Genomic DNA, 23,316 nt, shown 5'->3' on the forward strand with positions numbered 1-23,316 from the left:
CATCAAAGAGGTCGAGGCCCTTTTGATTAGCAGACCAAATATTTTTAGGCAATATCACTGAATGCCTGGAAAGAACATGGACAGCATCGGCAGAAGGAAAATCCATCTTTGGGTAACAATGCAAGTCCTGTCTATCACGGGAAAAAGTCAACCATAGGAAATTCATAAAGAAAGGCTGGCAAAAATGTCCCCAAACTGGAGCTTTCTCCTTCCTATGTGACTTTATCCTGGTCCCTCTCCATCTCCCCCCTTCCAAATATCCAGACTTCTGCACTGACCTTTGATTCTCTCAGCACTTGACCCGAGCATAAGGGACAGATCAGGAAGCGATCTAGCGTTAGTATTAAGACAATGAGAGCGAGAGAGATGGAGATGATTACGTATTCTCTTAAAGAGATGTCGAGTGGGTCATGAATAGAAATGAAAATGATATTTAAATTGGGACCACTGAGTTCCCAGTCAAATCTGGTAACTTGGCTGTTTGGTAAAGAACACCTTGAAAATACCACGATGTGTCCCTCTCTTGGTATATCACAAGCAGACATATCTTTCTTTCCACTTTTTGTAATAGTGAATCTTTGTAGCTTCTATAATGTCCAGAAAAGGTTTTTATAGTCAGTAGGTTCATTCTAATCCTGGCACCAAGAACTGATCTAACTTTCTAGTTATTAGAATAAATTCCTTCTTTCCTAGTTCTCTAGTGGTCAAAGTGAGCTCTGGTTACTGGTTAGCTTCTTGAACCCCTAATAACTGATCAATATAATCAGTCCTATCCTCTTAATCAGTTCCTATAAATCAATAAAAAGATAAAGTCATTACAAGAAAATCTATCCTTATTACCAACTACTGAATTAAGTTATGTAAATTACACTTTTTAATGTAAATCTGTGGAAAATCAGTGTGTGTCTTATTTTCCAAATATTCCCTGGAATTCTAGGAAATAAGAATTGGACCAACCCAACAGAATTATATGAAATTAACATCAGTGATAATTCTTGTGAGAATGCACCATTCGTGACACTACACCTGAAATTCTCCCCTCTGTTCCACCCTGTAGAATATTACAAGACACCTTTTTCTCTTGGTCTAAAAGATCACTGCTTATACTGAGACACAAGTATAGACTAAAAGCAAGAATTATAAATAAACCAAGTTAGCCAGTCACAAGGAATTTCTGAATTCCTCGGTGCCTGGATACTCATTCTGAAACAGTCATTTATTTCAGTACAACTTTAAAACAAAAGTCCCTTATTAAAGCAAGACTCATCCTAAACATCAAAATGTCACATGAGAAACTTAACAGTCATCTTTGATAGCAAGGGACTCGGCACCATTTCAGCTCTGTCCACTCCACAGTCACATTCACGTCCACCCACTTATGTTTGGGATCCACATACACATAGGTTCAACCCAGCGCCACCTCAAAGGGAACACTTGCATTTCCATCGGAGCCAGAGTTGGACACAGCAATTGCCATGTCAGAGTTTGTGCAATATAACATATATTTTACTGCTGTGAGATGTGGTCATAAAACTTTCAATTGCTGGTGTATTTTGCTCTAAAATGTGGCTTCTCGTAGCATTTTACGACCTGGTTCATAAATAAATAATGTTGAATTATTTAAAACAGTGAAACCTAAGACATTCTATTTGGTACCCATTTTCAAATCGTGTAAACATTGACTTTGCGAACGTACCGTAACGTTTCCAAGGCCATGAAAAATTATCACCATGCAGAATCAGAGAATTCACATCACCTATGTCAAATTCTGCAGACGTATTCCTCTACCCAGTAAGCATAAAAATTTGTAGCCAAACAGTCCTAAACTATGATTCGACAAATAAAACACCAATGAGGCTGCTCATGGAGCTTCAGCAAAGGCGACCCAGACTATAAAATGTTGGATCTGTTTTTAAGAACCTCCAGCCACAACTAAATGCATCCTTTAAATTGTCTGGCTCTTGTTATTTTAAACCAAACCCTCTGCATTACTTTAACGTGAGGGTTACTTGAAAGCATAATTGCTAGAAATAACCACTGTAGTACGCTATTGCCAAAAATGAAACAATCTTGTCTTTCCCCACTCCCCTTAGTCAGCGTATAAAATTCATAATGTATGTTGTACATACAGACCCTCTGAGAGGGAGGAAAGTCTTTGGGGGCACACCAAGACCCCCAAGTAGGCTCCATCCGCTAAAGAGTAAAACACAATAACAAATGCAGCTTTTCCTTCTTTGAAAGGCCAACAGAATGGAATCTGCTACTGCAGAATAGTGCATACACTCCCCAAAACATAACCACAACCCCCAACACACAAAGGTGCGGGAGTGCACACGGACGTGTGTGCACGTGCACACACACACACAGAGTAGTTTGTGGATTATTTTTATGAAACTCTAGTTTTATGAAAAATAGACCTAATTCTTCTGCACTAGTATCTGTTCATTGAAAACAGTATAAAACCTAAAAGTCACAACTGGCCTACCTCAGGAGGCAGACAAGTGAGCACACAGACCATCCGTTCACCAAATACCCAATTGAGATGAACAAACAAAATGGGTAACTGGCTAACAGGTTAACTACCTAAGATGAACCAACCAAGTAATCCATCGGTTAACTAAGTACCCAACCAAGACGAACCAACCAAGTGGCCTATTAGCTAACAGAAGAACCAACCCTGAGAAACCAGCCAAGTGAACCACTCTTTCACAGAGAAACAAAACCAGTGAACTCTGATGATGCCAAACACAGCTTCATCCAGGAGAGAGGAAATAAAACTTCCAACCAGTTAACGAAGAGAAGCTCTCAGCGGACCCAAACACACACCAGGGAATCCAATCTGGAAGTGTGGCCACTGCCTCGGTCACCCAGTGGGACTGGAAATGGATCGCACGGCGCTACTTACGAAGATTATTTATGGGGGTTCTGGTATCCATGTTCTCATAATGCTGCACATGGACCACGATGTTGAGGTCCCTCTCCATGTGGTCGGTGTTGCAGTGGCCCTGCGGCCTCATGACATCTGCAAGGGCCCTGAAAGAAGAAAGAATTTAAATCTGTTCATTCAAAACACAATGATTGGCATCTGCTGCGCTCTGAGCACTGTGCTTGCGAACAAAAGACAAGACCCCTCACTGCATGGAGTCCCCATTCTAGTTCGGGGTGAGAGGGGCAAAGGCGCATAGAAGTAAATAAGAGTAGTGCAATTAGAGATTACGTAAGGACTCGCTCGTGCAGAACAGCTCCCGTGCTTCCCGCAAGAGCTGTGTGATAGAGGGATCGGCTACCTACAGAGTTGTTAAAAGGTCTAAATGTTGAGTATATGCAATGTATCTGTACTCCGTAAGTTTGGTCCCCCCTTATACCATACTTCATGTACAGCAGTGGCCCTCTATTAGTAACAAATAACATTTACGGGGTACTTACCGTAAGCCAGGCACCGTACATGCCTAATTCAACTCAGCATCCTATGAACGCCCTATGAGGATGATCACTCCTTCTTTGCAGATAAGTAAACAAAGGCTCAGAGAGGTGAGTTAACCTGCTCAAGGTCACACAACCAGAAGGCTGTAGCAGGGGGATCTGTCAGAGGGTCTGCAGTCACAGCCCTGTACCCCGTGTACATGGGGTTTCCTGCAGCTGGAGAGGGTGTGGTGTGGTCTGTGTGCCCCCCGGGCTGGTGCCCCTCTCAATCCGTAGCTGGGGGTGGAGGGAAAGCATAGAACCGGGGGCACGAGCAGTTTCTGGCGCCTTCCACTTATCATGTTTAATCTCCTTAACACTCACCCAAGGGTCAATATTCTTATCGCTATTATTTTATAAATAAGGAAACCAGTTGAGAGGCGTTAAAGTGACTGTATTTGTTTCCTGCTGTAACGAAGTACCACAAAGTAGGTGGCTTAAAACTCCTATTTATCATCTTGCAGCTCTGAAGGCTAGAATTCCAAGATCAAGCTGTCAGCAGGGCCGTGTTCCCTCTGAAACCCGTAGGGGACCCTTCCTCGCCTCTTCTGGCTGCCGGGGCTTTGCTGGAAGTCTGGTATTCGCTGTTCACAGCTTCATCGCTCCCATCTCCGCCTCCATCCTTATGGAGCATTCTTCCTGTGTCTCTCTCTTCAATGGGCATCTTTGTTTTTTCTTCTTAATATTCCATTTTTATTGGAAAATCGCCCATTGATGGCTTAAGAGCTAGATCAGTGAGGTCACAAAATTAACGGCAGTCATTTGAAAGTTCTTGACGCTAAATGCTGTTCCCCCCGACCTCCGGATTTATTGAAGTATCATGCACAAATAAGACTGTGTATACTTAAGATGTATAACTTGATATTTTTATATAAGTATACACTATGAAATAATTACCACAATCAAGCCATCCAACATATTCATCACACATTGTTACTATGTTTGCGTGTGTCTACCCTCTTGGCAAATTTCAAGTATGCATTTCTTAAGGACCCCAGTCATATTGGATTAGGGCCCGACCCTACTCCAGTGTGACCTAACCTTAACTAACTACATCTGCAACTAGCTTATTTCCAAATAAGGTCACATTCAGACGACCAGGGGTGTTAGGAATTCAGCATCTTTTGGGGGAGACATGATTCAACCCAAGACAGTAACTTCACAATTAAATGTAAGCTTAAGAAAGAAGCTCAGCATCTGCATATACATAGAGTGCGGACAAGTGTCACACAAATACGGCACCTAAGGTCGGACCTCACCAACACACGTTTTTCTCCTTATCTGCCCTCAATCACGTGTTTATTTAGATATATGAATATCCTCAAAAGATATATAATATTGTGGGTGTTACAGTATACGCGTGTGTCTTTTACTCACTGGCAGCATTATAACATATGCAACCCCCATAGTTTACTTACTGTAGGAATACTAGTCTCCATATACAACAACTGGCTTGGCGGGGAAGCTGACCAACTGGAATGGATGCCAGCTGTAAACATCCAGTTGTTTCATTGAGAAGCAGCAGAATATCAGCCCTGATTACCCACTTCCCTAACTGTGGACACCCCGAGGATCACCACTCCCCACCTCTGAAAACAACACTGCAGTCACATCCTCACACCTGCCCCTTGGACCAGGGAGAGTTTCTCTGGGGTGCACACCAAGTGATAATGCCATGTTTTAGGACCTATCCAGACGCTCTTAACTAACTAGAGCCTCTGAGTTCAAATCAAGGCAGACAGAGAAGGAAGGTGAGCTGTTCGGGTGAGGCCCACACATACCACCTATGAACTGCTGAAACTGACCCTACCTTGGCAGAGATGCTCAAACAGTGGCCTTCCAGCCAACAGCAAGAGCATCACCAGGGCACTTGTTAAAATGCAAATTTTCAGATCCACCCAGACCTACTCACTCAGAAACTCCAGGGATCTCCAGGGGTCGGGCCCAACTCCCTGTGTTTTCTCAGGCCCTCCGTGTGAGTCTGCTGCACAGTCGAGCTTAAGACCAGATTAATGTACGGAGAGAGGCCTCAAGCTTGGGGGGATGGTTACCCATGGCGCAATGGACAATGGGCCAAGAACCACAGCTGGTGAGAAGTGTCAGATGTGAGAGAGACACAAATCAGCACAAGAGTCCTACATGGATTAGAGGAAAAGATTGAGCCTGCTAAGAGGCACGACAATAGCAATAGCTCCCATTTATTCATTCATTCATTCATTCATTCACTCAACAAATATTTATTGTCTACTGTGTGCCAGGCATAGAGCAGTCAAGGCCCTAGGGATACAGCAGTGTACAAGATGGACAAGACCACTGCCTTCATGGTGTTTATTTTCTAAAGAAAAGGGTAAAAAAAATATATGTTAAATAAACAAGAGCTGCAAAAATTAAATAAATAAAAGTGTAAGATGATCAAGAGAGACTGGTGCATGGCAGCATTATTCACAATAGCCCAAAAGCAGAAACAACCCAAATCAACTGATGAATGACCACAGTGGGTTATGTGGAATGGAATACTATTCAGTCATAAAAAGGAATGAAGTGCTGATATCTACAACAACATAAATGAAACGTGGAAACATTGTCCTCAGTGAGAGAAGCCATATACAAAAAGCCGCATATTGTATGATTTCATTTAGCATATGCAATGTTCCGAACAGGCAAACCTATAGGGGCAGAGAGTAGATTAGTGGTTGCCAGGGGCTGGGGGAGGGAGGACTGGGGAGTGACTATTTGATGTACATGGAGTTTCTCTTTGGGATAATGAAATGTTTGGGAATTAGGTAGTTGTGATGGTGATATACGAAAAAGCACTGAACTATACAAATTAAATGGTTAATATGGTGAAGTTTTATAGGACAGGGGAAGTGACTGCTAATAAGTGAGGGTTGTTTTTTTTTAGGGTGATGAAAGTCTTCTAGAATTAGACAGTGGTGATGGTTATTCTACTTTGTGAATATACTGAAAACCACTGAACTATATACACTTAAAAATAATTCTAAATAAACTGAAAGATCAGGAAAAGACTTTTTGAGAAGGTAACATCTGAGTTGAACCCTGAATGGTGAGAAGGAGTTGGTCGCAAAAAGATGATGAAAAGAACATTCCAATCTGAGGGAGCAGCAAGTGCAAAGGCCCTGAGGTAGAAAAGAGTTCAGATATCTGAAGAACAAACAAGGTCGACAAAGCTGAAAGGTGGCAGCAAACAAGGAGGAGAGTGTTACAGGGTGAGAATTATTAGACCCATTCTACACAGTGAAAAAGTACCTAAGTTAACCCAGCTAATCATCAGAGGGCTGGGATGCAAAGCTGAGTGTCTCTGACATCAGAGTTCAGGCCCCTCCCCACCTCTGTGCAGTAATCAGGATCTGAAACAGAAAGGGGCTGCAGGGTAGAATGTTTGAGACAACAGCAGATGCCTCCCAAACCTAATTTGCCCTTTTCACTTCTAAACAGGTTCTTCATCATGAGCTCCAGGGGAATTCTGAACCCCTCTGGAACTGAATGGAAATTTTATGTGTGCACGGTTCTGGAACAAGAAGCAATGGCTTTCACCAGATTCTCTAAAGAGTCTCCCCAAAATTTCAAAGTACTCAGGCTTTCAAGAGAATAGCAAAGTAAGTAGTCAGGGTAGGTACCATGAACTTGGCCAGCACTGCCATCTGCAAACCCCCTGGGCTTCTCCTGAGTGCCAAAATTTGGGAAAATCCAGCCCCAAAGCCCAGTACATTTTTCCCCAAGGCAGCCCTCCCGGGGGCATGCAGCAGAGCCAAGGATGCTTAGAGACCTCCATGTCTTGGACAAGGAGTCCTCAGGGTATGGTTCACTCGCTCCAGGGACTGCAGAAAATGATTTGGCATGGGGGAAGGAAATGAGAACTTCTGTAGATGGTCCTTAGTTATTAAACATGAGAAATCTATTTAATATGTGTGTCGATGCTGGTGTCCTCAGCTGGAACACCCACATCAGATAGTGACAATCAGGAACCTTGGACCAATGAGGCAGAAGCCTATATTGTAGTTTGTGCACCCCCAAGGGGGTATCCAGATGAATTATCTAGTTTTAACTAAGCTAACCATCACTAAGGAGACATGTGGCTTTAAAATATACCCCATAACAAAACCAAAGCCTGAAAAAAATACTGATAAAGCAAAGCACAAGAAAACAATACCGTTGACTCTCCCCTGCTTGTCCACAGCTTCTCACAAGGTTAAGATAATGATGGTCTATTTAGATCAAAATGAAATCAGCCCCAAATAATCAAAACTCTCATGAGGAATAATCAAAATATGGATTTATTTATTAATGATGAACTTCATCCTTGATATGTATCATGCTTTGAGGTGGTGGCTAATGACTGCATGAAGTCATCATGATTCGTGACAAATTTAAAATTATCTATTTCACCTTCAGCTCAGTTAAAATTTCTGTCCTTATGTATGCTTTATAATACACCTAATCATTGTTCCCCGGTATGTGTATAGATACTTGTTAGGAAAACAAATGTGTCTATATTGGGGTGCATGCTAAAAAACATGTTACAAATAGGGATGTGTCAAAAAATTTAATGAATTAGACAATGGAAAGAACAAAACATGTGCTGCAAACCAAATGCCCAAACATTTGGCATTTATTTGTGGCATATAGTTTGGGTGCTTCTCAAACTTTAATATGCATTAGTATTACCTAGGGATCTTATTAAAATGCAGATTCCCATTCAATATGGCTGAAGCAGTACTTAAGATTCTGCTCAAGCTCCCAGGTGATGAAGATGCTGCTGGTGCACAGGCCACGCTCTTGAGTAGCAAGATCCTAAAGGTACTGTGATGTTAAATTTTATGTGTCAACTTGACTGGGCCATGGGGTGCCCAAATATTTGGTCAAACATTATTCTGAATGTGTCTGAGTATCCTTTGGACGAGATTAAGATTTAAATTGATTGACTAAGTCAAGCAGATTGCCCTCCATAATGTATGTGGGCCTTACCCAATCAGTTGAAGGCATGAATAGAACAAAAGGCTGACCCTCCGGAATAAGAGAGAATGTTCCCAGATGACCTTCAAATTGAGACATGCATAGGCTCCTCTTGGGACTACAGCAGCCTGCTGGCCTTCAGACTCAAACCATTTGGGACCTTGGCTCTAGATTTGGGACTCATCAATGACATTTCCATATAAGAAATCTCTTTATATATATATATATCTACTATAGGTTCTGTTTCTCTGGAGAACCCTGATTAACACAGCTACCTTATGGAAGAAACTACTACGGAACAATTATGTTGAAATATTGCATTTTTTAGGTCAAAGCTGATTGAATATTGGCATTATAAGGTTTAACTTAGTATCGATTTACTTGTAGATTTACTTGTATGTGACCTTTTCTCTGGCCACTTGACTATTAGCTCTGTGGGGGAAGGGATTATGTCTGTACTATTAACTATTCTATGATAGCTCTCAGCACAGTGCTGTGTACAGCACAGGTATTCAATAAATACCTACTGAATGAGCAAATAGATGAATGAATGAGAAGACACTTTCTTATGTCATGTAAATCAGGGTGTTAAAACCAGAGCCTCCTACATGCCAGATTCTGTTCTAGGCATTCAGGATTGACCAGTGGAAAAGACTGTTAGTGTCCTTGCACTCCTTACTGTGGACAGTAATGGAAGGAGAAAGATAATAAACTAGTAAAACAGTAAATTAGTAAGTTAATTTTAAACATTAATGTGAAATGAAGCAAATAACACTGAATGATGGGCAGAGGGGGTGAGGAACAGCAGTAACTAAGCCTGGGAGGTCAGGGACAGCTTCTTGAAGGTGGCATTTGAGCTGAGACCGGAATGGTGAGGAGGGGCCAGCCACATGAAGCCCAACAGATGAGAATCTGAGCCAAGCCAACACAGTCACCTCCAAGGTGGCAATGAGCCTGGCCTATTTAAGGAACAACAACCAAAAAAAGCCTGCATTCCTTTTCTTTCCAATTGTGGTGAGTAAATAAAGGATCCCAACATTTCTAAACAGAGCTCAGAGTCCCAGCTCCTTGCTTCAAAGTGTCAAGGGGATCCCAGAGTCTAAATTATGTTCTGACTCTTGAATTCCTGAGCATTTCCACTTGCCCCAGAAGCATCATTTATTTTTCAAGAATGCAAGAGCCATGGGCGCAAGATATCCTTCTGGAGAAGTGGTTACGCACTGTAGACATTTGTCAAAGCTCATCCAACTGTACACTGAAATTGGGTGCATTTTATTGTGTAAACTTTACCTCAATGAAGGTGATTTTTAAAACGGAAGGACCTGGTGCCCAAAGAGAAGCAACCATATCCTGTAAGGAAAAATAACTTGGAGACTTTTCTGTGGCCAGCAGTATTTGCATGCATGGTCTTCTCCAGCCTGGGGAGCTGGTAGAAGCCATAGGTCAAGCACAAAAACAGGAAAAGGGGAAAGTGCAAGAGAAGTTGGAAGAGAGAGAAAAGTCAAGGGAAAGAGGGAGACTGATCACTTGATGCCACTTCTTTGCAAGGGGCTCTGGCTCTTCTGAAGCATGCTTGAAACACACACAGGACACTGTGCTCTGTAATTCGTCACTTGGATGTCTGATTCTGTTTGAAGGAGGGGAAAATAATACCATGTGTTCCCTACTGGTTTCAAGTGCAGAGAGTTTCAAACACAAGTTCCTGTTCCCAAAGTCATTTCTCATCAGTGCCTCCTCCAAGAGGGCGGGCCCTGCCAAGGGCAGACGCAGAACATATTGCTAGTCTTGATCTTCCAGTGGCTCCTTGAACTGGCTCCAATGCATGTGTTGGGATCTGCAGGACATCAAGCACTTCTTTGTGATCTGAGAAGCCTGAAGTCCTGAAGTACAGCCAAGTGGTCAAGGGCCTGTGCTCTGGCCACACACCGAGTCTGAAGTCCAATCCAACCCCTCCACTCACCAGGGGCTTGTTTACTCTCTTGGAAAGCAATCTGTGCCTCTGAACAGGCAGGTCACCATAGGGCCTACCTCAGTGGGGAGCAACATGAAAGTAAATGAGAATTTACACACACGCTTACAGCAAAACAGCAAAACGAGGTTCTTCAAAATAGCAATGGCTCTTCAACATCACCTATGCCAACAATCTGCAATGCATTTTTGTAGTCATAGGTAGGTCTTCTCTGCTATTCTGAGCCTGTCCCCCTCCTGCTCAGATTAAATGCAAGTCTGGAGAAGTTACAAGACTTGACCAATGTCACAGAGCCAAACATACTTAGTAGAGCAAAGACTAGAACTGAGTTCCAGACTACAGCATTATCCCCTTCAGTGAACAAGAGGTAGAAAACTCCAAAAGTACTCCAAAAGTGTAATAGTCACTGAGCAGTGGCCATATGTCGCCCTGTGCTAAGAGCTTTCCAAGCCTGATCTCAATGAATCCTCACACAAACCTATTACAGAAGAATTATCATTATCTCACTTCACAGTCAAGAACCTGAGACTCAGAGAGGTCAAGTAACTTTCCCAAGATCACACAGCTACTAAGTGGCTGAGCTGGGATTGAATCTGGGGCCATCTGACTTGAGCCCATGCTGTTAAGATCAGCCTGGCTGCCTCTCCAGGGACTGCAGGTCACATCACAAAGTGAATTGGGTGGGGGTGGCTACTGAGGTGAATCTGAGATCCTCCCAAATGGAGCAGCCACCACTCAGCAGCAACCGATAGTTGCCATGTGAAAATGCATATCCGGTGTTGCCAGACCTACCAATTTCTCAAGAGAAATCAGAAATCTGGATTTCGTGGGAAGTCCCCCAGGTTTTAAACATTGGCAAATGGTTCTACAATGGTTTTAAAACACCCTATATAATAGAGACTAAAGAGATTTTACAGCCAAATGCAATGAACCTTGACCGGATCCTGGTGTGAAACACCAAACTCTAAAAGACATTTTTTGCTATGACTGGGAAAATTTTAATATGATTGGATATTTGATGATATTGTGGAATTTTTGTTGTTTTTCTTGGATGTGATACTAGAATTGTGTTATATGGAAGAATGTCCTTGTTCTTAGAAGATCCATGGTGAAGTATTTAGGGACAAAGAGTCACATCTGCATTTTATTTTCAAATGCTTCAGCCATAAAACAAAAAACAAAAGAGGGGGGTAAAGAGAGAAGAAAGGAGAAAGGAATATTAGGACAAAAAGAGAGAGAGCAATAAAGCAAATATGAAAAAATACTAAAAGCTGTTAAGTCTAGATTAGTAGTTCTCATCTGGGGGTGATTCTGCCCCTAGATGACATTTGGCTTTGTGTGAGGACATTTTTTACTGTCATGACTGGGTTTGTGGGGTGGGTGCTACTGGCATCTAGTGGGTAGTCCAAAGATGCTGCCAAAAGTCCTGCAGGGCACAGAACAGGCCCCACAGCAGAATTATCCAGCCCCAAATGCCGACTGTGCCCAGAGTGAGAAACCCTGGTCTAGGTAAAGGGCCTACTGAAGTTCCTTTTGATTAGTCTTTCAAGTTTTTGTATGTTTAAAATGTTTCACAATAAAAAATTAAGGACAACTTAAAAATATAAAAAAAACATAAATAGAAATACCCTGCAGACCAAACAGAACATGTGTGCATGGTTGGGTAACCTTAGCAGGCCATTTGCAGTCTCTTTTCCCAATAAATAGTGGTTGGGTGTAGCTGCTGCTACAGCTGCTAAATGAGCATCTGTACAGTTCTTACAGCATCGAGGGCAAGTCTCCCCCCACCCCGAAATTACTGTCTTTTTCCTGCATTCAGTCCTAATCAGCCCAGAAGGGAGTGGGCGATATGCCCAGGACTATGAGCCTAAAAACTGACATCACAGAGGCCTCTTCTGGGAAAATACAAGTGCACTGGCCACCAGGAGCAGTTTGTGACATGGGAGCAGCAATGTGCTCTAAGTCTTTAAAGGGAAGGTGCTTTCAGATGAGATGAAAACAAACCCCTCATCTCAATGACTCTCACAGCCCAAGATAAAACTAATTAAGAGGCTGTGGCCAGCATATTAATTTCACCTGGAAGCCACCTGCTAGCCTCTCTGATGCCAAGCTTGGCATGTCAACCCCACCCAAGCATCCTTGTGCCCTTGCAGGCTAATGAGCCCATTGCTATGGCTGGGACTAAAAATGATTCCCTGCATAAGCAGCCCAAGGTGCATTTGGAGGGGACTTGAGGCAGCCCAGCACCACAGAAATACACATCAAGGCTACATACATGCAGAAAACAAGCAAAAGAATGCAAATAAGAGAGTCACCTTGGACTGATTCATCTATCCCCCAGCCCTGTAAAAATCTTTCCAAACCCAAGAACAGTCTTTCTCAAAGTGCGGGGCATTTATTATCAGCCATTCAGGGAGGCTGTTAAATGCAGATTTGGGGGGTCCATCCCAGACCTCTTGATTCAGAATCTCTCTGGACAGAACTCAAGAATGTGCATTTTAGAAAGCTTCCTCAAACTCTGACGCTCACCCCATCTGAAAACATCTGTTCCAGACACAGTGGAAACCAGGAGACTGCATACTGCTCAATTCTGTAACTGTGTGACCTTGGGCAAGCCACCCAACCTTTTAAGTGGGAATTAAAATAGCACCTGTCTCAAAGATAGTTGTGAGAACTACAAGAGAGAATGTTCACACACACACACACACACACACACACACACACACACACACCCTGGTACAGTGCCTGACACCCAGAATGGTGCTGAGCAAATGTTACTTCCTTTTCCTTAGCAGTGATTGGCTGAACACTGGAGAGCTGTACAAATGTACACTCACACCCTCCCCACTAAAGATTCTGATTAGTCTAGGGTGAGGCCCAGGGTTGGGGGGAGGAGATATATATATGTATATGTATATGTATATGTATATGTATATGTATATGTATATGTATATGTATGTAAAAATAATAGCATTCCAAGTGATCCTAAACAGCAGCCAAGGTTGAAAACCATACCTTGGAAGCTGCCAGAAAAAAAATCACCTCTTCTTTCTCTTCAGGTGTATGCACTTGCACTCCACTCTGGAATTCCCAAAATGTATACAGGCCAGCCCCTATTGATACAGAAAACTGGGCACCTCTAACTTCCACCTCCCAGCAGACCTTTCCTGATACCGCCAGAAGAATGTGGCAGCAACCCACTGAGCTGGAGCGACTCCTTCTCTCCCAAACAGAGCTGCGAGGGGGCAGGACCAGGAAGCTGAGTCCCCGCTGGGCCCACGTACCAGGTGGAGCGCGGTCCCAGCAGGGAAGCCCCGATCAAAGCGGGGCTGAAGCCTAGCGTCGCTTTCTCCCCTGGGTGCCCACAGGTTAGCTCTTCTCCCACGTTCCCTCCTCCCTGCTTCCTCTCCACCAACCCCTCTCCCCCGGACCCTGAGGAGGGCTCCTATAAGCGCAGGTTGGCAAGGGAAGTGCTGGGTGAAGATTCAGCAGAGGAATTACCCCGAATCTGCACGGCAGCCTCCCTACCCCTGAGAGACTCTTTCCCTGCCTGGGCGACACCGGCTGCCGCAGTCCTGCCGGCCTGTCTCACCCTCACCTGAACGCAGACCCCGGGAGTCCATAGCCAAGGCGGGCACTGCGGGGAAGGGAAACCGCCGGGCCACAGGGTTGGCGACCCGGCACCTTGGGGTTGCAGGAGGTGGGCGGGGCCGGCGCTGGACTCTTAGAGCAGGTCAGCAACCCTCCCTCCCAGCTTACTTCTGTTCCTCAAGACCTCACCATCCACCCGCACCTCCCTGCTGACCCAAACCGAGAGGAACTTCTTCGCCACCCCCCCAAGCCCTCCCCTCTGGAAGAAAAAAAGTCATCGGATACTCTGCGTATAAATAGAAAATAATTACTAGTGAGGTGGTGATGTGCCTTCGCCTATTTTCGCTGGGGCTCTTTTGTTCAGAAATTTTAGGCAGGCTCCCGGAGCGCGTGCACACACACGCGCACACACGGGGCCCCGGCGGAGGTGCGGTGGTGCGTGCGTGCGCGCGCGCGCCCGCGTGTGTGTGTGTGTGTGTGTGTGTGTGTGTGTGTGTGTGTGTGTGAGTGTGTGTGTGTAGGGGGTACACATGGCAACTCCATTACTCGTACTCGAACAGAGGACAGACTGCACCCCAGCCACCCGGCAGGTCGCAGGCCGCCGGGCGCTCTTCAGCCCCACCTGCCCGCACCCCACACCGGCGCCTGGCCTCTCCCGGGTACGGGGCTGCGTCCTCGCCGCAGCGTCCTAGCCTCCAAAGTTACTGGGTTGTGCGAATCAATTTAGACACTTAAAAAAAAACAAGCAAAAGGCAAATAGCTCCATTAATCCCCAAATGCCTTCTTCCATCTGCTGCGACTTCCTCGTGCTGGGACTTGCATAATAAATGAGGCCAACGCGAAAGTTGACGAATCAGGGTGTCGGGGCCGGGGGTGGTCACGGCGCGCGGGGCGGGGGGCTCTGGCCTTTGAAGTGCACGCCACTCCAGCCAGGGGTGCGGGGAAAGGTGGTGACAGGGGAGCGCAGCCCCGGCGCTGCGGGGGGAGGAGGGATGGGGGCAGAGGCTGCGAGTTCCCGATTCCAAAGACCTTGCAGCTCAGGAAAAGCGAGGCGGCCGCCCCGAAGAAGGCTTTTGTTCTCGCCCTCCCTTGGCTTTCCACCTCCCTCGCCTCCCTTTCCCGAGCCTTACGAGTTGCAAGCGGCACACACTCCTTTCGCTCCCTCCCACCACCACACGCGCGCGCTCGGGCTCACACACACACACCCCTTCCCTTTCCGGCTCGCCCGCCCGCCCCTGTTTATCTGGGCTAGTATCTGGAACTTGAGGGTGGACCCTTCCCTAAAACCCAAGACTTCAAGGCCACCGGCTCCCAGCTGTGTGCCTCAAGTCCGCAGCAATCTTCGGCGCGGGGAGGGGGTACGGAAAGAGGGAGAGGGAAGGGAGAGACACCCCCCCACACACACACACACACACGCGCGCGCGCGCGCGCGCGCGCAAGCTCTAATCCACACCTGTGCGGAGCCCAGCTCCCCCTCTCCGAACCGAAGTTGACTTCCTGGTGACATCTCCCAGCAAAGAGACTGGGGTGGGGGGCGCCATTGCTTGGGAAAGGTGGAGAGGGGAGAGAAGGGGGAGCAGAGCTAGGAGGGGCGCGCGAGGGGGAAGGCAGCCCACCTGGACATGTGCTCCCTCTGGGGCCGGTGCGCTTTCTCCAGTCCCAGCTTGGTGAAGATGCCCACGAGCACCATGACGGCCACCACCCCGCAGATGATGTAAACGATCAGGTTGGTCTTGTCCTTGGTGGGGTCGTGCAGGGGGTCGTCCTTGCGCGCGGGGGGCTTGCCTGTGTTGAGCCAGAGCGGAGTGTCGTAGTTGGTGCAGGTGCTCTGGTTCAGTCGCCGCTTCTTAAACGTGCAGCAGAACCGGAAGCCACAAGTCCCGCAGCAGAAGATGAAGTCGCCCGAGCTGCAGTTGAACGGCGGGTCCCACTGGCCCATGACATCGAAGTAGCCCCGGCAGAAGTCCGGTGTGGGCGCCCGGGTCGGGGGTGCGTCCGAGACATCCGCGCCCTCGCCGGCCTCCCCGGAGGCGGCCCCGGAGCGGTTGCCCCCCGTCAGCACCACCACGCCGCCCAGCTGCGCCAGCTGCCCGTGCCCCGTTCGCTCCTGCGCCCGGCACACGCGGGCGCACAGCTCGGTGAGGAAGCAGCCGAGAAGCAGCCGGAGGACGCGGCGCATCGTGTCTCCCAGCCCGGGCTCGGCCGCTCGGCCGCCGCTGGAGCCGCCGCAGCCGCCTCTCGAAGCGCGGCCGAAGCTGCCGAGGCTGCTGCCGGGGGCTGCGCGCCGCCGCGGGCCGCACATGCAGGGAGCGGCGCGGGGCGCTCGGGGGTCGGCGGCCACGGCGCTCGGCTCAGCCCGTGTTCGCCTCCAGCGCGCCGCGCGGCAAGGGGCTGGCCGGGGAGGAGCGCGCGGGGCTGGGCGGGGGGAGGGTGAGCGGGGGCAAGCGCGGGGTGCAGGTCCGGCTGACGACCGGGAGAGGCAGGGGCCGGGGAGCAGGGCAGACTCGGTCTATCCGCGCCTCCCCTCGGCCGCAGCTCCGGACTCGCCGCCCCGCGCCCGCTCGCAGGATCCCTCTCACCTCTTCAGCTCGCCAAGTGCGCTGGAGAGAGGAGCGAAGCGACACTTGTGGAATGAAGGGAGGGCAGGAGAGAAGGGGGAGGGGGAGGAGGGCGGGCCGAGGAGGCGCGGGGAGGGGGGCCGGAGCGAGCTCGAGAGGGGCGGGGGCGCGGGAGAGGTGACTCGGGCGGGCGGGAGCGAGTTGGGGGGCGTGCGGCACAGAGCCTGGCTGGCCGGCTGGGAGGAGCGAGCTTCGCAGCCGCGGAAGGAACAGCTCGGATTTCCCGGCAGGTGGAGGACCGCAGCGGGACCTCCCGCGCCCTCTCTGGGCTGGAGGTGCGGCTCAGACCTGTTTCCTGCGCAGAGACGGCTCCGCCCGTTCCTTTTCAGGAGTGCGGGCGCCGGAGCTGCAGCTCTAATCTGCCCAACGGGGAAAGGGTGACTCGGAGGGGAAAGGAACAGACTAGGTGGCTTACACCCCAACACAGCCCGGGAGTCAGTCTTATCAGGATCGCCCCTCCAGGTGCGCGGGGCCGCTTTGCCCTTCCCGCTCCAATCGGACACTCCACCCGGATGGCTCAACTCGTTGGCCCTAGGTGAGGACCGAGGCTGAGCTGGGAAGGCGGGGCGGCAAGCCCCTGGGCCCCGGGTAAGCACCCCGGAGAGGGGCTTGGGCTGAACTAAAGGCAAAGAGGCTGGGGGCGCAGAGGGGGGCTGAGGGAGGGGGTAAGGAGACGCAGCGACAAAGCCGAGTCAATGGCCTGTCCCGGAAGGTCTCTCCTTGGGACTCTCCCAGGCCCAGGACCTGCCACTTTGCTGTCCCTCTTCGCCCTCGTAGTGTTCCCCGCGCTCCACAGGAGGGCACACCTCGGTGGCGCCTCTGCGCGCCCAGAGCTGGTGCAGTGCAAGGCCTGCGGACCCAGGCTTCGCCGCCCTCCCGGACCTGGATCCCGCGCACCGGCCCCCAGACTGCGCTGGCCCCTGTCCCCACCAAGCCCCCACCCCACCCCATCCCCGGTCATCCTCACCGGGGACTGCGGAGCTGGCCTTGTTCCTCGGCTTCCAGCCTTGCGTCGCCCTCTCTCAACTCGGCCGATTCCAGCCTTCGTCAGCCCTCTCCCATTTCTCCCACTTCTTCCTCTCCTCTGCTTGAATTTGACTCCAGTAGCCCCCGAAACAGGATTTGTACCAAAGCTGCTACACCAAATTTAGATTTCCACACGCCCCTGCGTTTTGTTTTTTTAATTGCATTAACTAAGTATACACTTTGCAGTCAGCTGGGCTATTTGCAGTGATAAGATGTTTCCACCACTCTCCTCTCCGTGTGGCTGCAGTCAAGCTCTTCTCAGAATATTTTCAAGAAGTTGGGCCAGTAAAATGACATACTGGGGTCCCCTTAATTGAAAAAGCAAGGAGGTGTATTGGGGCTCTACTCCAAGTTTTCTCAGAATGAGAGCTAATTGTGCCTTCTCTTTGAAGACACATCACCTGCTGTCTTCCCGAAGACTTGCAAAGAATGACCCTGTTCCAGCAAAAAAACGCACCGAGGCAACATTGACAGCATATCCAGGAGTCTGTCAGTCCTGGAAGACTCACTGAACTGTGGGCTGTGTTATGTCACAACCCACCTGGATAACATGTGAGATTGTAAGTCTAAATTCATCAGATTCATCATAATTGGGTCCCCAAAATAAGGCAGTGTGGCGTGTCTGTGGACCGACACCCCCACCACTGTGTGAATCTCTATAAACACAGCTTTGGCGTGTGAGAGCTAACGATAGCTGACATTTATTCAGTGCTTGCAACATACCCACTGAGCTTGCTCCTCACAGATGCTTAGAGCAGTGCCTAGCATCTAGCAGACAATCTGGGAATATTTGCTGAACCATTGAGTGACAGATCTCATTTAACTATCCATTAGGTAATATTACCAGGCCCACACAACAGAGGGAGAGACTGAGGCCCAAAGCAATTAAACCAGTTGCCCAGGGTAGCTCAGCAAGGGAATGTGCAGTTGGCTTTTGACCCAAGAAATTTGATTCAGAGGCCTGTGTTCTAACCACTGCAAAATAGACCTCCAGACTCCAACCACCTGACATTATAGGATGCATTCATTTTTTGTCTCCCCGCATTGAAATGTAACTTAATGACAGAAATGACCCTGACTCTTGCAGAGTCCTCCAGAGGGAGACACTAGAACAGAGGGAAACACTCAAAATATATATATATGTGTGTGTGTGTATCTATATATACACACACACATATATATATAGGCTGTTTTAATTAACTAATATCTTTTATGTAAGACCTTGTCTTAAACCAAGAAAAGAGAAAAAAGAACACAAGGCAGGGACAGATGAAGAGTTTCCACCGCCATGACACCTGCAGAGGGGTTGGCCTATTTCTACATGCTAAATCAGAATTGGAAAGAGCTGCCCCCAGCAGGCTTGCTAAGGTCCAGGAAGCTGAGGCTCAGAGAAGTTAAGGGCTTTGTCCAAGGTCACAAGGCCAGCAAATGGGGAAGCCGGGGCTGGATGCAGACTGCCAGACTTCTAACCTCGAGTACCCTGCCATCCCACCTCACTGAACCCCCCTCGCTGGTGTTTCCCAGCAGGAATCAGGGCTGAGAGCAAAGGGCAAGAACCTGGTAGAAGAGTACATCACAGACACCTTCCCACAAGAGATGGGGTTGTAAGGCATTTATAAATTTGATTGGGAAAAAAAAAAAAAAAACTTTAATGGAACCCAGTCTCTGTAAAATATTGCCTGTCACCTGGACATTTGAGTCCTGTCCTCAGAGGAGACTGGCTGTAGCTGCTGCTCCCCGCTTTAATTAACAGAGACTGCCCATGTTTGTGACAAGGGGAGTGCAGGATGGTGCTTTGGAGAGAAGCTGACCAGATCCATCCTTCCTGGCTTATTTGCTGGATTCCAAACCTTAAGCCTCTTATCCCTTGAGCTTTGCCCAAATCAAATTCCCTCTGGCCCTGCCTATCGTGGCTTCCACTGCCCCCTGGAATATTGCCCGAGCCTATTTCCCAAGCATCTGCAAATTATGTAGAAGTGGGAGGAATCATCTTGGTTCATTTTATTCTTCAAAGGAAAAAAGTTGATGTCCTCTGGTTATTTCCAGTCAGTAAATAGTCACTGCCTCCTAACGGATGTGTGATTATTGGGAACACGTCCTGGTTTGGAACATCTTCCGAGCTCCTTGGGGGGGGATAAACTTCTTAATCGAAATACCTGGCAAGTTCATGGAAGATGAAAAATCATCATCAAATGCCACCCCCCACCACTACCCAAATGAATTCATGCAAATGTGTTGAAATTAAAATGCAGGTCTTAATGAAAGCGCTTTCTAAGAAAGAGATAATGACATTATTATTTACAACACAGGCAGTTTTAATATCCAAAAAAGAATCTCATTTGCTCTAGCCTAAATTATGTCAGACTGCAATGCCTGTTACAAAGAGAATGCAGTTGTACTCCCCGACAATTAGCTGGGGGAGTCATGTGACAAAGGATGTGTGCTTACCGGGACTTGCAACCAATGTCCACAAGCAACTCAACAAATTAGATTATTTGTGCTGTGGCCCTCAAAATCGTTCTCATCTGGTGGCTTTTAGGGTTTCAAAGAGGTTTCTAAGCAACTGTTAGCCTTGAGAAAAAAAGATGAAACAGAAACTGTTGATTCAAAACCTCAGGAGCTCCCTGGGTGAAATCTGAAACTGGCCCCATCTGCAGAGGTCAAGGAGAGAGAGAAGAAAGGCAGGCCGCTCCAGAATGGTTAGTGGCAGGTTTAACAAGCAAGGAAACTTACCTGCAATGCTTGCCTTGGGCTCCACAAGACCAGGAGATCACCACACCACCCACTAGTTTATACTGAGGACTTAATGGGGCTCCATCATGTTCCGGATGGTCTCAACAACACCTACTTTTGCAAGGCTACGGAACAGTGGGCAGAATGTACATTTTAAGGACAGGGGAGGGGTGAGCAGTCTCTGCCTGGGTTTAGCTCAAGGGTCAACCTCTGGTCACGTCCTCTCAATGACTTCCTCCAGCAGAAGCCTGAATGTACCTAGCACCTTGCCAGGTTCAAGCAACACCCTCATTTCATATATTTTACTCTCTTGAAGAGATAAAGGAAGCCTTATGGAAGAAGTGGAGTGAATCTAAAGTACAGTTCCCCCAGACTGGAGTTGGTACATGAGATGATTTTTGGTGCTACCCCAACAAAGAAATTTTTTTATAGTTTTATATTTATTTCAATTGTATCAGAACAAAATAATAACACATCCAGCACATGGCTTCACGGGCATGAGTGCTTAAGATGTAGTTAACTTCTTTAAGTCCATCCAGTTAAAGTCAATTTAAGAAAAATAATAAATACATCATAGTATTGATTAATGAAATACAAATAAGGGAAAGAACATGAAGTGCCTGGTACTGAAAACTGAAATTCAGGAAATGTGAGCTTTAATATCAAAACAGGACTTCTAACTTCAGCCTAGTGACATTTGGGGCTGAATAACTCACTGTTGTGGGGCTGTCCTGTGCACTGTAGGATGTTTAGCAGCATCCTTGGCCTCTACCCATTAAGATGCCAGTAGCACTTCCCAGTTGTGACAACCAAAAATTGTTAACAACCAGACATTGCCAGTGTCCCTGGGGGGAGCACAATCGATTGAGAACCACTGAGTCATGCCTAGGTTTAAATCCTGGCTCCTTGTCATTTGACTTGAATAATTCACTTAACTTTTCTAAGCCTCAGTTTTTCATCTATAAAATGGGGATGAGAATGGTGCCTCTCCCCAGGAAGGTTGCAGACACCCCATACCTTGTATAGCATGCTTAGCATATTGAATGGCAGTGCTTAATAAAGGGTCACTGAAGGGCCTACAAGGTGTTGGGCATGGGACTGAGTGCTGGGGTGATAGATGACTGAGTAGCATCCTTGTTGTCCAGGATCTCAAAATCTCCATGGCAAGGTAGAATATAGAAGCAGGGTAGGCTTCCTGAGCAAGCAGTCTGTGCAGTCATGCCCAAAAGGGTCCCGTACTTGAGTTGAGGCGCTGCAGTTTTCTTCTTGAAATGATAAATTATTTTTGAATTCGAGTTCCCACCAATTATACAGCTGATCCTCTATGGGTAATATGACTCCAGCAGAAATAGAAGTGGGGCTATGGGAGCTTAGAGGAGGGTGTTTAGCTCCGCCTATGCAGAGAAGGAGGGCTTCTCAGAGGTGGTGACATTTGAGTAGCCCCAAGTTAAATGTATGTAAGCATTGTCAGAAACATAACAGGAAGAATTTTGGTAGACTCCCTTTAAAAGTAGTTCTCAAATACTACTCCACGCAACAATACCAATATGTGTTGAAGTTTTCACTGGTCCATAGAATATTGAGAAAAAGTAAGGCTAATGAAATAAGTGTTTGATAAACACCTCTGTTCATTGTTATATACTCTATTTGTATTACAATTCACTTTCTAAAGTAATGTTGGAGTTAGTAGATGTTAGTCTTATATTTAGTGTGTGTGTGTTATTTTTTAAATATTTCTTACTAGGAAAATATTGACAAAATTATTCTCCCCAATTTTTGGTCATTTTACTATAGATGAAATCCCAGAGTCTGGGATGACTAATTTAAAAACCCCACAGTAGCTTTTGTTCACAAGTAAAGTGGCAGGTTGAAGCAATTACCTGAATAATTTAAGTCCCTCCAACACTTCTGTAAAACCTATTTTGGTTTTGGGGTTATGCATTTTCCAGCTAGCTACATTGGTTAAAATAAATAGGAATATCCCCAGATATCACCTGAGACTAAGTGAAACCCCCATTGCAGCTTAGTCCCCAGACTCCTGTCTCTCTGCTCAAATGCTTATAAATAAAGATTGTATCCGTTTTTACTAAGTAGCAAATCATTCCAAAGCTTAGTGGCTTAAAACAACAACTACTTATTTAACAGGCAGTTCTGTGGGTTGTCAAGTTGGATTGGCCTCTCTTGGGTGGTTCTTCTGGTTTTGTCAGAGTTCACTCATGCATTTGCTGTTAACTCCCAAGTCACAAGGATGCTGGTTGGTCTGGATCAGCCTTCAGCAAGGACAGCTTCCCTCTTCTCCATGAAGTTCCATCAGACTAGCCCAGGCTTTTATGTGGTGGTTGAACAGGGAGTAACTGGGAGAAAGCATGCAAGCCCTAAAGAAACTCAGGGTCTCAACAGGCACACCATCACTTGTGGCACAAAGCGAGCCATAAAGCCAGTCCACATTCAAGGGGTAGAGAAACAGACTTTTTTTGATGGGAAGAGCTGCAAAGTTACATTGAAACGGTCTGCATATACAGGGATGTGTGAATGATTGCGTTTATTTTTTATGTCAACTGTCTTGGTCCACTTGAGCTTCTATAACAAAATACTCTAGACTGGGTGGTTTATAAACGACGGAAAATTATTTCTCACAGGCCTGGAGGCTGGACAGTCTAGGACCAAGGCATGGCCACATCCTGATGAAAGCCCTCTTCCTGGGTCAGAGCCAGTGCCTTTTCACTGAGTCCTCACATGGTGAGAGGGGCATTAAAAATTCAACATATGAATTTTGGGGAAGACAAAAACATTCCAACCATAGCAGCAGCCTACCCCACACCTCAGATCTCATGACTGCCAACGGCGGCAGAATGAATGTCTCCGTATCCCCAAGACTGCCCAGCCTGCAGTATCCAAGGGAAAACTGGTTCATGTGAGTTATGGTGCAACCGAAGAAGCAAC

At 47.1% G+C, this 23,316-nt stretch overlaps 1 protein-coding gene across 3 annotated transcripts in view; it reads right to left on the reverse strand.

Annotated features, from left to right (window-relative positions):
* Positions 1 to 16,298, reverse strand: part of SHISA9 (shisa family member 9) — a 262,397-nt gene extending 246,099 nt beyond the window's left edge. For 2 of the 3 annotated variants that reach the window (XM_087815112.1, XM_016197621.2), the window contains exons 1-2: positions 15,613 to 16,298; positions 2,906 to 3,033 (exon numbers count right to left, since the gene is read on the reverse strand). In XM_087815112.1, the coding sequence (XP_087671238.1) occupies positions 2,906 to 3,033; positions 15,613 to 16,298 (814 nt within the window). The remainder of the gene's footprint in view (positions 1 to 2,905; positions 3,034 to 15,612) is intronic. The other variant, XM_087815113.1, reaches the window with a different exon arrangement.
* Between the last annotated feature and the right edge of the window lie 7,018 nt (positions 16,299 to 23,316).

The sequence above is a fragment of the Miniopterus natalensis genome, chromosome 3 (assembly GCF_054644295.1).
Source record: "Miniopterus natalensis isolate mMinNat1 chromosome 3, mMinNat1.hap1, whole genome shotgun sequence".
Classification (NCBI taxonomy): domain Eukaryota; kingdom Metazoa; phylum Chordata; class Mammalia; order Chiroptera; family Miniopteridae; genus Miniopterus; species Miniopterus natalensis.